Raw genomic sequence first — 16,463 nt, 5'->3', positions numbered from 1 at the left:
TTTATAGACGTATAGGCCGGTCACGGTAGCCGAGCGGTGTAAGGCATGTACTGTCTTCGCTCGCGTGGAAACTGGGATCGTGGGTTCGAATCCCACTCAGGGCATGGATGTTTAGTTTGTGTGTGTGCGTTTTTCTGTGTTTGTGTACAGCTAGAGGCCTTGCGACGAGCTGATCACCCGCCCAAGGAGTCCTACCGAATGTGTATGATCTAGAAAAACCGAAGTGAACGGAGAAGTTCATGGAGGTAGGCCTTGTACGCAGAGATCTGGTTGTAAATATCACTAGTTGAGGATGAGGTTGGCAGGTCTTGTAGCACGAAGGGGAAGGCGAGGAATGCATATAGGATATTGGTGGGAACGCTAGAAGGAAAGAGGCTACTGGGAAGACCAAGGTGTAGGTGGGTGGACAATATTAAAATGTATTCTAGTGAGATAGGATGGTATGGTATGGATTGGATTGATCTGGCTCAGGATAGGGACCAATGGAGGGCTCTTGTGAACACAGTAATGAACCTTCGGATTCTACAAAAGGCTGGAAAATTCTTGAGTGGCTGCACAATTGGCAGCTTCTCAAGAAGGGCTCAGCTCCATAAGTAAGTTTAATATCACTTCACCCATATTCTTTGGGTTGGAGTTGAGTGAACTTCTATTAAACTTGGTCCCCCACCCCCTTTCCAAAAAAAAAAATAACAGTGGAATAAGAGCCTCTGCAGCTCTGGAGTACAAGAGATTAGGTTGCAAATTATTTATCTGGAGGTTTGTCACCAGTGCCTGAAAAGTCATAACCTTTCTTTCACGTGAAACACCTCTTTAACTAAAGGCACTCAACATTGTGAACCACAGTACATGGAATACAGTGACATACATAGAATACTTGTAGTTACTATAGGATTCTGATGATGGTGTATAAACACTCAAGAGATATTGGGTTTTCAGACTTTATCCATCGTCCTGGTTTTTAAGATAACTAAGAAAAAAAAGCAATGTTTCGGAAACTGGATCTGTTTCCGTCCTCAGGTGAGGGAAAACACCTATTCTGTTGGGTCCCTTAGAAATCACAATCCAGTGATCAGTGGTATAGTATACTTCCGATTATTCATGCAATGAAGGGGAAATGACTGATCCTAAAGGGTTCTGACAATGGCGCATAACACAGGATTACTGGACAAGTCAAAAAACTCAGTAATCCCAAGGGGAAACGATGAATGAATGATAGGAAAACATGTATAATCCAAGACATTTTACGGAAATCCAGAAATGTGTTTATAGTGTCCAGTTTGTTTCAGTGCCTTGAAAACCATACAGCTTATAGGAAAAGTTCATCAAACATAATATGTGTTTCATTTTTTCGACAACTTGTATTTAAAACATTTTTGCTCCAATAGATATTTAACTAGTTATACCTGAGCTATGCACAGAAATGCATGTATGTCTTAAAAACTCTCCAATTTAAAATTTCAAGAATATCCATCGACTGGTTTATTTGTACAGACAGATGGATTAAGTAAATTTAACACGTGCTCTGCAGGGTTCATAATGCCCCTAAAAAGGCACACGGATAAACAGCAAATCAAATTACATGTCTATGTATTAAGTCTGTCAATAATGCAACAATCATTAAAATATTCACCATTTAACATTAACACAACATGTTTTGGCCACAGACAGCCATCCTCAGGTGTTTCAATGCGTCCAAACTGTTACACTGCTTTGATGTACGCTAAAATTGCTTGTTGCAGTCCACTTAAAATAACATAAATAATTACTTAAAATTCATTAAACATTTTCTGTTAAACAAACTATGTAATAATGAATAAAAATACAGAAGGACTATGGCCACAAGTGTTCAGTTGGAAAAATTAGCAGTTGTTTTCCATTTCACTAGCCCGTCTGCAATCTACAAAATGCCATATGTTGTTGTTGATTTCTGATTGTTATTATTTATGTTGTGTTATGTTGATTTGCTTTATACTCGCATGCCCCTTGCTTGTGTGTTGTTCCCTCTAGTAGCGTGTGGTGTGTTTGTTCCCATATTTATATGCCCTGGTTGTGAGGAGTGGGGGAGGGTATGATGTTATATTGTGCAATTCTTGTATAATACTTCAAATATAGGATTGTGTATGTCGATATTAGTGTCATTCATATGTAGATTTTCTTTACTTGTTTTGTAAACATGAAATTTCTTGAGTGTATTAAAATATTTTCCGTTCCTCCCCGTTGTTATAAGTTCCATGGTATCTGTTATTGTGCCATATGTTACTTGAATATCCAGAGTTACTATTGTTACTGTTTATGTCATGAACGTGTTCTTTGTATCTGGTCTTGAACGTTCTTCCTGTTTATCCAACATATGTGTACTTTAATGGGCAATCTAGGCATTTCATTTGATAAATTCCACTTCTACTATATTTATCTATATGCGGCTGTGGCTTTAATGTGTTCTGTATTGTGTTCTGCGTACGGAAGGCCATTTTTATTTCTGTGTCTCGAAAAAGCTTTGTGATTGCTCTCACTTCCTTACCGCTGTATGTGAAGGCAGCCCACTTTGCTTTTTGTGCTGCGAGTCGGCATGTGAATTTTGTTTGTTCTTTTTCTTGGGGGGGAGGTTGCTAATTAAGTTTATGTCGTATTTGTTATTACGTAGTATGTTTGATAGAAAAATTTTAATGAATTCTAAGTAATTATTTATGTTATTTTAAGTGGACTGCAATGCGCATTTTAGCGCGCATCAAAGCAGTTAACAGTTTGGACGCATTGAAACACCCGAGGATGGCTGTCTGTGGCCGAAACATGTTGTGTTAGTATTAAATGGTGGATACTTTAATGAATGTTGCATTATTGACGGAGTTAATACATAGACGTTTAATAAAGATGTGCAACAGGATGCTGAAATACAGAATCAAATTGAATAATCCAAGCATGAATAATTGGGTGTGTACTGTATTGAATCCTCGTCTCATTACGAGCCACACAACACTACAAATTATTTACTGTGTGGTTGCAACCAGTGGTGGAGTGCAGCTGTCTGTAGAAGATCTACTCATGAGACTACCTGTGCATGAAGACTGCAAGACTGGGAGACAGAAGTTGCCTGAATGCTAAAGCAGCTAACAAACTTAGTATTTTAGTCATTTTTCTTGGAATGTGTTGGTTTTTACAGATGTCATTTTACACGTAAAATTATCTTAATTATTTAATTAATGTTTAATTTCTTCTTCTTGTACATCAAGCATTAGGCCCCAATTCCTGTTGGGGCTCCTCAAGTTTAAGGAAAATAAACAGAAGTTTGAAAGAAGCTAGAATATTGCCAGTTTTTATATAGGGGGACAGGATGAAACATGTGCTACATTTTTAAAAATAAATAATTGACACACTTTGACCCCCATTTGTCTTCATGGCATGCTTAACTAATTAAGCACATGGACACCTTTATCTTTACCTTACAGTCTTCTGAATCAGCGTTTCTTGTAAGGGCACTTGAATGAATTGACGATTCCCAAATCTAAAGGCTGTAGCTGGCTCGTAGAGTTAGTTGGGAGTAATACAACTTTGTTATTGCTGAGAAATGTCGTGTCCTTTGGGTGAGCAGTACAATTATTTATGAAAAGCAAGATTTTGCGATTTTTAGCATTCATTTTTCTACCTAATTGTGTGAGGTAATCCTTATTGTAGCATATTTGATCAAAGCAAGAACTGTGAAGCCAGCAAAGACAGTCGTTGCCAGGGACTGGCTCTGCAAACATTCCCGTTGCTAGGCAACAGCTTCGTAAGCATGCAACAATGTCAGAGCCATTCCTAAACATGCCCATGTAACAATGGAAGAATTGTTGGGAGAAATGTTTCCTGTGCGATCTGTGCCACTCTATTCCTGGGGGATATAAATATGGGGACCTGACCCTCCAGGTTGGGGGAGCCTCAAATCTGAGACAGTAAAACATCATGAGTTCCGTGAGACTTGGAACTGAGAATGACTGCGCTGGCAAGGACCAGCAGCAATTGTATGTGACAGATCAATCTTCTTGTCAAAGAGGATGTTACAGAAGGACTTTGACCACAAGTGTTCAGCTGGAAAATAAAAATTCTGGTCGTGGTTCTCAAGGGGCTTGTTGCCAAGACAAACTGATTGGCGGTAAACCACCAGTAGTAAAGTAACTCTAACTCTGACTACGACAGAGTCCTGATAGGTGCCTTATAGAGGTGGGTTCGAATACCTCCACCGTAGCACCGCAAATCACAGGAAGTGATGAAAAGGGAACCCAGTGCCGGGGGCTATAACTACGCCATGCCACTCTTGGGGAATATAAATACGAGGTCCTGATCTTCCAGATTCTCAGAGTCTCAAATCTGAGACAGCAAAATGTGGTCATGAGTCCCGCGGGACTGAGACCTGAGAATGACTGTGCTGGCGAGGACCATCAAGAATTTTAAATGACAGAACCATGTAAGATTTGAGGTTTTCACGGCGGTGACTATGAAGAAAGCAGTCTTCTGGGATGTGGCACCATGTAGATGTGGTGTTAACCGACGTTTCGGAGGAACGTATCGCCTCCATCTTCAGGGTAGAAGGAAAAATAAGAAATCCGTGAGCGAAGAGACCGTGAGAACCGGTACAAGCAAACTGGTGTTGGAAATAAGCACAGCTATGTGAGAGCAGTGAAGGGGGGGGCAAGTAGGCATGGGAAATCAGTGAAGTGGGAGTGGGGAAGGGTCTGGGGCAGAAGCAAGGTTTTGTATATGATATTGTGTTGGGGGAGAGAAAGGCAAGGTTAAAGGGAGGGCACTAACCCTTAAGCTGGGGGGGGGGGGGTTGCTATGTTAGGCTACACAGGCCATGACAGTTATCCATCGACACACTAAAAAATGGGTTTTCAATCAATCAATATTTCTCAGATTGAATTTTCCTTCTTACTGTTACATGTTTCAGTGCTCATGGGACCATCATCAGGCAGTATTATAGGTATAATACAACTAAGGTGGATTGAACTCACAATATGGATCCATATTTTGGTGCAATGCATCCATATTATAAAAGGTATGTCTTACTTTATAATGTGACAATTACAATATTACCATTATTAAAATATCAGAAATATACAAGGAATTTGTGTTTAAAAATACTGGTACATAATATTATATCAATGGTGTTTAATATGTTACAAGATATTGTATACTAAGAAAACAGAATTTTAGAATTATTAATAAAGAATTCAATGTTACATAATTAAAATAAATAAAAATATTAAAACTATTATGGAATATATGGTTAAAAATTTCTCATGTAGAGTTGACATTCCAATGTTGTGTGATAGGTCATGTGAATCCACGCTGTTTTAAGCCTCTCACAACGTGGAAGTTATTTCACTCAGGGTTGTGTTGTATTAAATGTATTTTATGGATGCTATTACCTTGGGGCTGTTAAGTTGTGTTAATATTATAGTCTTGGGTATAAGTCATAATATATTGTTTACTATCGCAAATATGTATGTGTTCCTTCTCTATAAGCGTTGTGTGCATTGTGGCTTGGTTCAACGTGGAGTCCATACAGAAGGAACGCACATACCTTACCTAACCATGTGTTTGTGACACAATAGGATGCACATTTTGAAAAAAAGAATGTGGAGTACTGCTGCAACATTTAGCTGTTCAAAGTCACTGTTCTAGGGTTGAAGTCCACTTAGATTTGAATTTATGTCCTTAGCAAAACATTACATTTCCATTGCACAGATAAAGAATATTTTCATAAATAAATTATGTTTCTTTTATTATGTAATCTTTACTCATCATATATAGAGCACACAGTACACATTTCTTTTGCTTTTAAGACCAGAATAAATATTACAATCCATTTTAATATACAAAGTGATTCTAGCAGTTTCATAAAAAGTGAAGTTGAGGACAATTCAGTTGGTACCAGCTAAGGAGAGTCGCTGAAAAATTAATCAGTATAAAGGTAATATACTTTTAACAAATCAATCTGCTAAGTGCATAGACATTATATGAATAAATAATTAAGCAACAAAAACAGATTGCTGCATATTACACATTAGTACACATCACAGTAGGTACAAATAATGCTAAATGATTCTACAATAATGAATAGGAAGAATATTCAGCAACAGAACTTGAAAGATACTCTACCACCAGTAGCTAACTCACTGTGGTATGTGTACACATCCAAGCCATACTTGCAGTCTTCTTTAGTTTCTGAGAGCAGAGTAAATCTACAGTTTCCTCATCTAAAATCCTCCCTGTATACAGTCAAGTTAAATCAAATTCTGGACAACCAAGTGATGCAGTAGTTGTCTCTACTTGCTCTTAAGGACGGTAATTAATTACATGGAATGTGAATAGAAATGCTAGATATGTACTGAACATTATATTAAATTTCACATTTCTGCATTCACAACTTTCAAAATAACAATTCTCAGTAACACTGATTGGCCATACACACATTTCCAGTGTCAAGATAAGTACTAGGGCATACCCCGGGTATGAGCACTGTCTGCACTGTTAGCCAAAGAATGTACTTACATGTTGTATTGCATTTATTTTTAACGCCTATTTTAGGGGCAATATTGTATGCATATCCCACTGTTACACAATTAGCTGAGAATGCTTGTGGACTGAAGACTGTTGCGATTTTAATGCAACCATATGAAAGAGGGACTGGCTAAATTAAGTTATCTATTATAAAAATATCCAATACCTATGGATTCTCTCCAACCTTCATATTACAATACTCCTGCCAGTTTTATGGCTTTCATAGTTACATACATAAAAGATAAGAAGAAAATGAAACTCAATGACTTCAGAGGGAAATAGAGATCAAGAAAAATATATGGCTTTCCATCAATGTTTACAGCAAAGCAAACATGACCAGACACAATGAACTAAACTTACGAGGAGAAGCATATTGTCATAAGTGAGTGATTTTTACACTTCTGCAGTTCTCATTTTAATATTTCTTTCTGCCTATATGCAGCCACGGTGGCTGGTACAATATAAAAAGCATAGTTTATTTCTGTCATGATGCAGTGCAGACAGCTGTTCTTTGAGGTTATAAAGATGAAAGGGTATCATGATAATCTTGAGAGGTCTAATTTAAAGGCTTCAAGAATAAATATAATAATATTCTAATAATTAATTTTCAGCATTTCTGTTCACTGTAATATCAAGTAGAAATTTGAAAGGAATATAGAACTTATATTAAAATTAAGCATAAAATTAAAACAAGAAATCTAAGAGAAATGTGTGACATGTGTTCAAATGTGCAGTGCTTCTGGAGACAAGTTAAAAAGTTTCTCCACAATTTATATTATAATCAACAGCCAGTCAAATAAGAAACATAAACTAACTAATTGAAAAGTAATACACCACAAGCCCAAAACCAAAGAGCTCTTCTGAGTCCACAAAATTGGTCAGTTTTAATTTATGTATTAAAGAGATGACACTGCTTATCAAACTTGTATCATGAGCAATGTTACATACACTAGAATGATAAAATTGAGAGATAAATTGAATATTAATTGGACAGATCCACAGCCATCTTCACTACAGTCCACAGCTACAAGAGTGCTAGATTCTAACATATTCAATTGACTTCTGTCAAGTATTTCATACAAACTGAATATTGGTTACCATACAGATGAAATGAGATTCTGTGTGTCATGCCAATTCGTTGCTGAACATATTTCATTTTTCTATAATGTAACCATCATTAAGAATGGACCACATGCTCTTATATGCTTAACTGCCAACCATATGAAGCCAAACTTTCCATTTCTGTTTTCACAAAACAGGCTGTACTGGAATTATGCACCTTCTCAGTGAGGCAGGGGAAAAAAATCATAGTTAACATATTCACACAAAAGTTTAATAATAATGTCAACATATTATACAGCCTTGCTTCTTAATAACAGCTTTACCTCAGGATGAAGATTAGACTAACACATCATGTACCAGTCATAAGAATTCTCATGATTTGCATACCAGTTCCAACAACCTTGCATTTTGTGCCGAGATTCTTGTGACAACATCTTTAACAAATTCTGGGTATTTCTGTGTGTTCCATGTTGTATGAATACATGGAACAGACACTAAGTGTCTATCATTTGAATTTTCCAGTGTCGAAATATCATTTCATGGCTATTCTTTCGCCTTTTAAAATCTTACTTATGAGACTGTCAATTCCCATCAGTTCCAGTATGAACTAATTCAAGTGTGTTCAAAATCTCCTTGAACAATGGTGATATTTTGAGTGAATGTTCATCTACCTTGGTGAGAGTAGTGACAATTCAAGTGGGTCAAAGTCAGCAGTAAAAGGCCTCCACATCTGCTCCATTCCAAATGGAATCCTGGAGTGATATCATGATAACAAAACTGATACTGACATTCATTCAGGACGGTCATAAAAATAATGACTGTTCAATGACAGGAATCTCTCCAAAGGCACTAAATGCTTTTATACATTTCATACAAATGTTCAAAGATGAGCAAAGATATTGGTTTCACATGACTATTAGGTAGCTCCAGTAATAATATTTCTATAGTCTAATTATATGCCTGAAATTTAAGGTAACATGGAGCATTTACTTTTGGTACACAATGTGCAGCCAAATTTCAAAACATGGCTGCATACTGCCCCGTTCTTAACCTGTGGTGGATGGTGCAACTATGTGACAAACACGCTGCCTGCCTGCACAATGCTACTATTCATAGCAAACACTGAGCTGCCTGTTATAAGAGTAATTAGTCTATTCTAAATGTTGGAAAGACTATAGTAACAATACAAACAACAAATTAATGGTCAACTATTAAATATAGGAACTGCATTCTGAAGAGAATTTACACTAGCAAGCAATTAAGATGTGGAAAGTAAATTATACACCACCTGCAGAATTAGCAACTATATCAGTAACTGATACAATGCTCTTCTCTCATGTAATAAGACAAAATAGTTAACTTTAAGAAAGCAGTCTTCTGGGATTTGGCGCCGTGTAGATACGGTGTTAACCGACGTTCCTCCGAAACGTCGGTTAACACCACATATACACGGTGCCAAATCCCAGAAGACTGCTTTCTTCATAGTCACCGCCGTGAAAGCCTCAAATCTTACATAGTTAACTTTAACTTGTGAAAATATATGCTTGATACAATATAACTGTCTCACAAAGATTATATAGAAAAATGATATCTTATTAATAAAGGCTTTAAAGCAAGGCCCATTGGATGGTAAGTTCTTGAACAGTCAATAGAGTGAAATTATACTTCCTTACCAATATGCCAAATGCAAAAACTGTTTTGATATTTAAACCTCTGCCATAAATCTAGGAAATATACAATCAGCTAGGCTTTTGAATTTGCTGTAATCCCATCTGAATACTTACTGTACACCCTATACTGAAGCTCAATGAGATACTAAGAATGAGGTGGAAGAGTTCAAATAGTTCATCACATGATGTGTCATTCTGAAAGAAAAGAGAAGAAACTAAAACCAATGTAAATAAAAAAAACTGAACGCAGACACAACACAAAATTAAGATTTTCTGCAATTTCCGCAAGACTACCACTCATTCATTCATTGTATATTCCATAAATCCATATACATAGATATAGAACCAGTCACATAGTTAATATAGTACAATACAATTATAAATATATATGTACAGCTTATAATCATTATAATAGATAAAAAAAACATGTGTTACATTTACAGTCTTACATCACTATACATAAAATTATGCAATATTAAAATTGTTTATGTTCCTTATTTCTAGGCAAATTAGTTTTGCAATAAAAATGTTGTCAACTGAATTTAAAAATTTTTCAAGTCATTAGACGTAGATTCGATTTTTGGTGGCAAATGATTAAAGATCTTTACGCCCATGTAACATATTCCTTTTTGGAATTGTGTTAGACTAGTTTGCGGATAATGCAGATCACAGATAGATCTGGTACCACAATTATGCATTTGTGAGTTGAATGTGAATAATTCCTTATTTACTATAACAAACAGGGAAATCGACAATATATTGAGCTTGTAGTTGGAGGATATCCAATTCTTGAAACAAACTATGACATGATGTTCTCTTTGTTGTATTTGTTATAATCCTAATTATCCTTTTCTGCATCCTAAACACTTTTATACTATGCGGGGAGTTACCCCAGAATATTAATCCATATGTTATTATAGAATGTACATAGGAAAAATACATAATTTTTAATGTCTCCAGTGGTAAAAAGGATTTAACTGATCGGATTGCAAAACAGGATCTGTTTAACTTATCAATTAATGCATCAATATGAATTTCCCCCACCATTATCTAATGAAAATGAGAAAGTGAAAGAAAAGCTGCCAGTCATTCGACAGAATCCAACATAAGATAGTTCACACCTGAAATTAACATTTCAGCTAATACGTGATACAGTCATTAATTTCGTGGACTCTGGTTTTGTTGCATCATATTACAAGGTATTCACATACACTTACACAGATCCACATCGGCCCTCAAACTAGTTGCCGTTGGCCGCTGTGCAAGTCTGCCAATGTTGATGTAACTGCCGAAAACATTGCTGAAACATATTGGCGGGAAATTCCCACATGGTGTCTCTTGTGGGTATTTCTGATTGGCAGGAAGTTAAACAAGGTGTGCCACAGGGTTCAATACTTGGTCCCTTGTTCTTTCTTTTATATGTTAATGACTTGCCTTACTTGACAAATAAAATACCAAAACCAATTTTGTATGCTGATGATACCAGCATACTGTGTTACAATTCTGATTCTGTGGAACATATAATGGTATTGAAAACGATACTGAACAAAATAGACGCATGGTTTATGAATAATTTGTTAGCATTAAATTTTAACAAAAGTAAATACTACATCAAACATAAATCTAAACTATAAGGATGTTCAAATTAAAAATACTTGTAATACAAAATTCCTAGGACTAATCATAGATAATACCTTATCATGGAAAGATCAAATAAATCAGTTGGTAACTAAGCTGAATGCGGCTAGTTATTCTATTAGAACCCTATCTGCAGTTATGACTCAGGGGAGTTTAAGGATTATTTATTTTGCATATGTACACTCCATTATGTCATATGGAATAATATTTTGGGGCAACTGAACTCATAGTAATTTAATTTTTAAAATCCAAAGACGAATAGTGAGAATTATTATGAAGGCAAGAAATAAGGACTCTTGTCGTCCATTGTTCAGGCAGTTAAATATTCTGCCCTTATATTCTCAATATATATTTTCTGTATCAATTTTTGTTGTTAAGAATTTAGATATATTTAAATTTAATTCTGCTATACACAGCATCAAGACCAGACAAGGTTTTGACTTACATTTTCCAAGTAATAAATTAGCTAAAGTGAAGAAGGGTGTATATTATTCAGGAATTAGGATATTCAGTAATCTACCACAAGGCATCAGGAATCTATTAAATGATATTACTAAATTCAAACAGGCTCTAGAAGAGTTTCTTCTTGCTGGTTCATTTTGTTCTTTAAATGAATATTATGAACAGAACACAAGGGGTGATCTTGGTTCTTATAAATAGTATCTAAAATTAACCTTAACAAGTCCTATTAACTAACTAAAAATATATAAATAATCATGTATTTTAGATTTGCATAGATACCAACTATGACTTTTATTTATTTATGAATGTATTTATTACCATAATAATTTTTAGTACACTTCTGAGAGAAGTTATTTATTCCATTTATTGTTCATGCATATTAGATGTTTTTGTAGTTTTTCTTTTGATGTGTGAGTGATGTAACCTACATTATTTGATATTGTGTTGTTTATTGAGAATATCCATTCATATGCATTATTTTTATAAACTGGATGAATTTTATAAGATAAAAGGTTAATATGTTTCGTCTAGTATTTAAGTCTTGTTGTAGTCACATTTTATTATGTTTAGTGACTGTGTTGTCTATGTTTTATATTATGTTATTTTGACTTGTTCCAGTGATTGGTTGGAACATTTGTTTTGATTTTTGACGCATTCTATATCCAGTGGTATGACAACTTGTTTCTTGTCCTGTAATTGGATCTACTTGAATATAAGAATAAATTATTATTATTAATTACTTCCTCGGACGACTGAAATCTACGACCATGTAGCTTTGCTTTCAAGCGGTGAAAGAGAAAGAAATGGCATGGTGTGAGATCAGGTGAGTACGGAGGGTGTGGCAAAATGGTGACCTGTTGCCTTGCCAGTTCCTCTTGGACAAGAACAGAGCGATGTGCAGGGACGCTGTTGTGTAGCAACAGCCAGCCAATTCTTCGTACGCCAAATGTTTCACTAGGGGATGTGCCTAGTTTCTGGCAGAACTTCATGTTTGTCCATTGTTCAAACTGCCATATTTTCGATTTCTGCCACTCACATTTAACTGCAGTACACAACAGAGACCATAGTTCTGCTTACACTGTTTGCACACAACTGTCTCTTGCTGTGACGAGAGATGAACTGACAGGGCATCATATCGTGCCTCAACCTATCCGCTTTAGTGCAATGCAACACTGCTTTGCGGCCAGTCCACGAAATTATTGACTGAGGTAGTATATATGGAATACAGAATACTTAAGTTATTATACATAATGCAACTTATATTACACACAATACACAAAACAATTCCATATATTAAATTTAATTTACGGATTATAGCCCAGACCAACAACTTCCATTCTCACTTATGTTCAGGCCTTCTACTAGGGAATAATTATAAATTAATTCATTAAGCAGAAGTAATGCTGGAATGTGAACTTCTGACACAAATTCATTCAACTAACTGTAAGTTCAGATGCAAGAGTATCACATACCAAACCCAGTGTTTGCAAGCGGCATCAGAAGTTTGTAAATAGCTTAGGAGAGAGGCCTGTCTTCTGGTATGGTAGGAGTAGTTGCTGGTGTGGCCACAGATCCATTGTTGGCTTTGCGATTTGCCTCTGCCTCTCGCAGAGCTTCATCAAAGCTTTGAGTAGAACTGGAACGTGATGTCACAACTTTTGTCTGCAATGAAGGACCTCAGGTTACATTTAGCATTTTTCCATAAAGTGGAGAAAGGAAGGTGAGGATTCTGTCTTGTGGCCTTGCATCAAAAGTTAATTACTTACTAATCATTAACTTATGTTACTGCTAAATTACCGAGCAAGCAACCCAAAAGCAAGAAAGAGCTATATTGTTCTGATGATTCACATTGATATCATTCCCATATCATGTATAATGATCCATGGATGAAATAAAATTGAATTGAATTGAATTATATTTATATTTAAAAAATGCAACACACATAACGTTACTTCAAATTACTGACATTTTAGAAATTACATATTTGAGATAAAACATTACACTGAAGTAAAAACTGAAAAAAAAAAAAGCACTGTATGCCACTATATACAAAATTAAAACATTATTTCCACATCTCACACTATTCTAGGAACAGAAAAAGTAGATAAATATCATCCCTAAACATAATCAATAACTTTCCTCAACAAAGCTCATACACTCCAGATATGAAGGGTTAGTAATGATGATTGAGTCACCTTAACATTCTCGTATGCTGAACCAACTTTCTCCTCAAGAGAGCGGAATGATTCTGAATTCTTGAGCTGTCCAAGCTTCGTGCTTACAGATGATCCAAATCCACCCAGAATAGATGTAGTTTTCTCTGCTGTTGTCTTAATTACAGATTCTGTTTTCTGATACCTAAAAAATCAGCATTCAATGAAGTCACTATCATAAACTGAATATGGAATTAAACTACTGTTATTATAAGGCAGGTGAAGGAAATGCTGACATTACAATTCTCAGTTACAATCTGGTTCTGCTTTCCACCTGCTTTCATGCTAAGCTTATTCTTCAACCCTGAAGATGGGGGGATATACTTCTTCAAAATGTCGGTTGACATTCATCGGACTACATAACATTATATCCCAATAAAAAGTACTTTTCATAACCAATGCTGGGGAACCTGAAATCTTACTTACTTATTACTGTTTGTTTATTCATGCTTGATTTCCCCTTACTATAGTAGTGAGACATGGGTGTTAAAGAAAAAGGATGAAAACAATTTAAGAAAATTTGAAAGAAAAATTATTAGGAAAATATATGGGCCAATAAAATAAGAAGAGCAGTGGAGAATTAGAAACAATGAAGAAATAGATGAGAGAGTGAAGAAATAAGACATACAGTTAGATTTATAAAGGCAAGAAGAATTGACTGGCTGGGACAGGTAGAAAGAATGGAAGCTAACAGAATGCCATGGAAAATCTTGTATGAGAAGTATTATTCTTATTATTCAAGTACACTTTCGATAAAGCATATACATGAAGACAGCACCAAAAACATATACAGGACAAAACGACATACGAAAAAAGAATACAACAACAGTATTCTAGATATGAGCTACAACAAAATGACGATGTGCACGGGAGCACGAGAGACAAGTGAACAGTGCAGTGGTCTCCCCACAAATTAAAAGTTGCCTGATGATGGCACATATGCGGCCAAAACATGTTGCAAAAATTGGAAAGAAACATTATGTAAAACAGAAAGACATTTTGAAGTATTTTGATAGTCACTTTTAGTGTATAAGATGTACCTGCAGTGTCTTAATGACATTTTAGGATATTTAATAAAATTTTAAAGTATTAAAGTTATACTTTTAGTGACTAATATATTTTAGGTGTCTTTTATATGAGGGTTGGAACTTAATAGTGGAAACTATTTATTTCCAACTGATACAAAATAGATGCATGTTTTGAAGTTTACTGTCCTTCAATGTAGTCACCAGCATTGTGTACAACTCGTTGCCAGCGATGTGGAAGTCGTAGGATACCTTTAGCAGCGCCTGTTGTGCTGATAGTTCGAATGGAGTGGTCTACTGCCTTAAGAATCTCTGGAACAGTTCTGAAGCGAATGCCACGAAGTGGTTTCCTCATCTTAGGAATCAAGTCGAAGTCACAAGGGCTTGAGTATGGGGAGTATGATGGATGGTACAGCACTTTCCAGCCCCATCGATCGAACAAATCAGCCACAGCTTGCGCTGCATGCGGCCGAGCATTCTCCTGCAAAACGATGGGTGGGTTCTGAAGAAAGTGTCGCCACTTCTTTCTCAAAGCTGGTCGCAGGGTGTGTTCCAAAAATGAACAGTAATGCTGCGCACTGACGGTCTGCTGTCGGGGAATGGTATGCATTAGGATAACACCATCACAGTTGTACATGAGAATCACCACAACTTTCACACTGTTGGGGTTCTGACGAACTTTTCATTTTCGTGGTGACCCGTAATGACGCCATTCGTTCGATTGGCATTTCATTTGTGGCTCGTACGAGTACGATTTCGCCCATGTCTCATCCAGCGTAATGGTACGGCGTAAGAAAACCTCTCCTTTGCACTCATAGCACTCCAAGTGGTTACGAGCAGCATCGTAACATAGCCATTTCTGCACTTCTGTCAAATCACTTGAAACCAACTGTGATGCAATTTTTCTCATGCCCAGGCGTTGCTTCAGAATGTGAAGCACAGTCGTATGTGCTAATCCTGTCTCTCGGGCCCGCTCACAAATCGTATGGCATCGATCACTCTCCAGTGCTCTCTATAGGTCATCTGGAGCAAAAATGTCTAATAAACTATAAGCTGATTTGACACTTACTGAGCAAAGCACTAGTGGAGTGAGCTAGAGTTGCTGTAACACAACTGAGTTCCTGCTTGTGTACTGTCTAGGCTAGGGTGGCACTGTTGTGTTGCAGTGTGACTGCAGTCAAAATGCCTAACACATTTATATATGGAGAATATGCCGAAATGCATTTTGTATACAGTTTCTGCAATGGAAATGGCAGGGCTGCTGTGGTGGAATACTGGCAAAGATATCCACTTCAGAGAATTCCACAATGAAAACCATTTAAGAACCCACACAAAACTTTGAGGAAGGCTGGTTCCTTCCCACAAGAGAAAGAATGTGAATGAAAGAATGGAGAAGATGCAAGCCCAAGCAAGTACACACAGAATTTCCAGGATGACTGGTGAAGCACAGACACAGGTATTGAGAATTCCCTTCCATGATGGTTTCTATCTGTATCACCTCCAATGAGTACCACACCTCTTACTGGAAGATCACCCCAGATATACAGTAGAACTTGGTTACGTCATCAAAGGGACCTAAAAATAGTGTCGTTATAAACGAATGTGTTGTAACCGAAATGGGCACTTCCACAGTAGCCTTATGTTAGTCACGTAAAAATCTACCAAAAATGTTAAAATGTTGAATTTTTTAGTGAAATGCGTAGTTAAGTACAGACTAACGTAACATTAACGTGGAATTAATATGGATTCTCCATATCGTTTGTACTGTAGAATTCACCAAACCAAATTCGCGGCATACATCAGCTTTTTTCCTTCCATTTTCTATTTCACGAAGCACTTTAACTTTCTCTTCA

The 16,463-nt window shown here is 36.4% G+C and overlaps 1 protein-coding gene across 1 annotated transcript in view; it reads right to left on the bottom strand.

Annotated features, from left to right (window-relative positions):
* Positions 1-9,102: 9,102 nt before the first annotated feature.
* The window catches only part of LOC111868270, a 27,503-nt gene continuing 20,142 nt past the window's right edge, over positions 9,103-16,463 (bottom strand). The window contains exons 6-9 of the mRNA XM_023858768.2: positions 15,363-15,499; positions 13,568-13,730; positions 12,845-13,034; positions 9,103-9,467 (exon numbers count right to left, since the gene is read on the bottom strand). Coding sequence (XP_023714536.1) covers positions 12,888-13,034; positions 13,568-13,730; positions 15,363-15,499 — 447 coding nt within the window. The 3' untranslated portion in view covers positions 9,103-9,467; positions 12,845-12,887. The remainder of the gene's footprint in view (positions 9,468-12,844; positions 13,035-13,567; positions 13,731-15,362; positions 15,500-16,463) is intronic.

The sequence above is a fragment of the Cryptotermes secundus genome, unplaced genomic scaffold (genome assembly GCF_002891405.2).
Source record: "Cryptotermes secundus unplaced genomic scaffold, Csec_1.0 scaffold721, whole genome shotgun sequence".
NCBI lineage: Eukaryota > Metazoa > Arthropoda > Insecta > Blattodea > Kalotermitidae > Cryptotermes > Cryptotermes secundus.
This window is presented reverse-complemented; position numbering and strand designations above follow the sequence as displayed.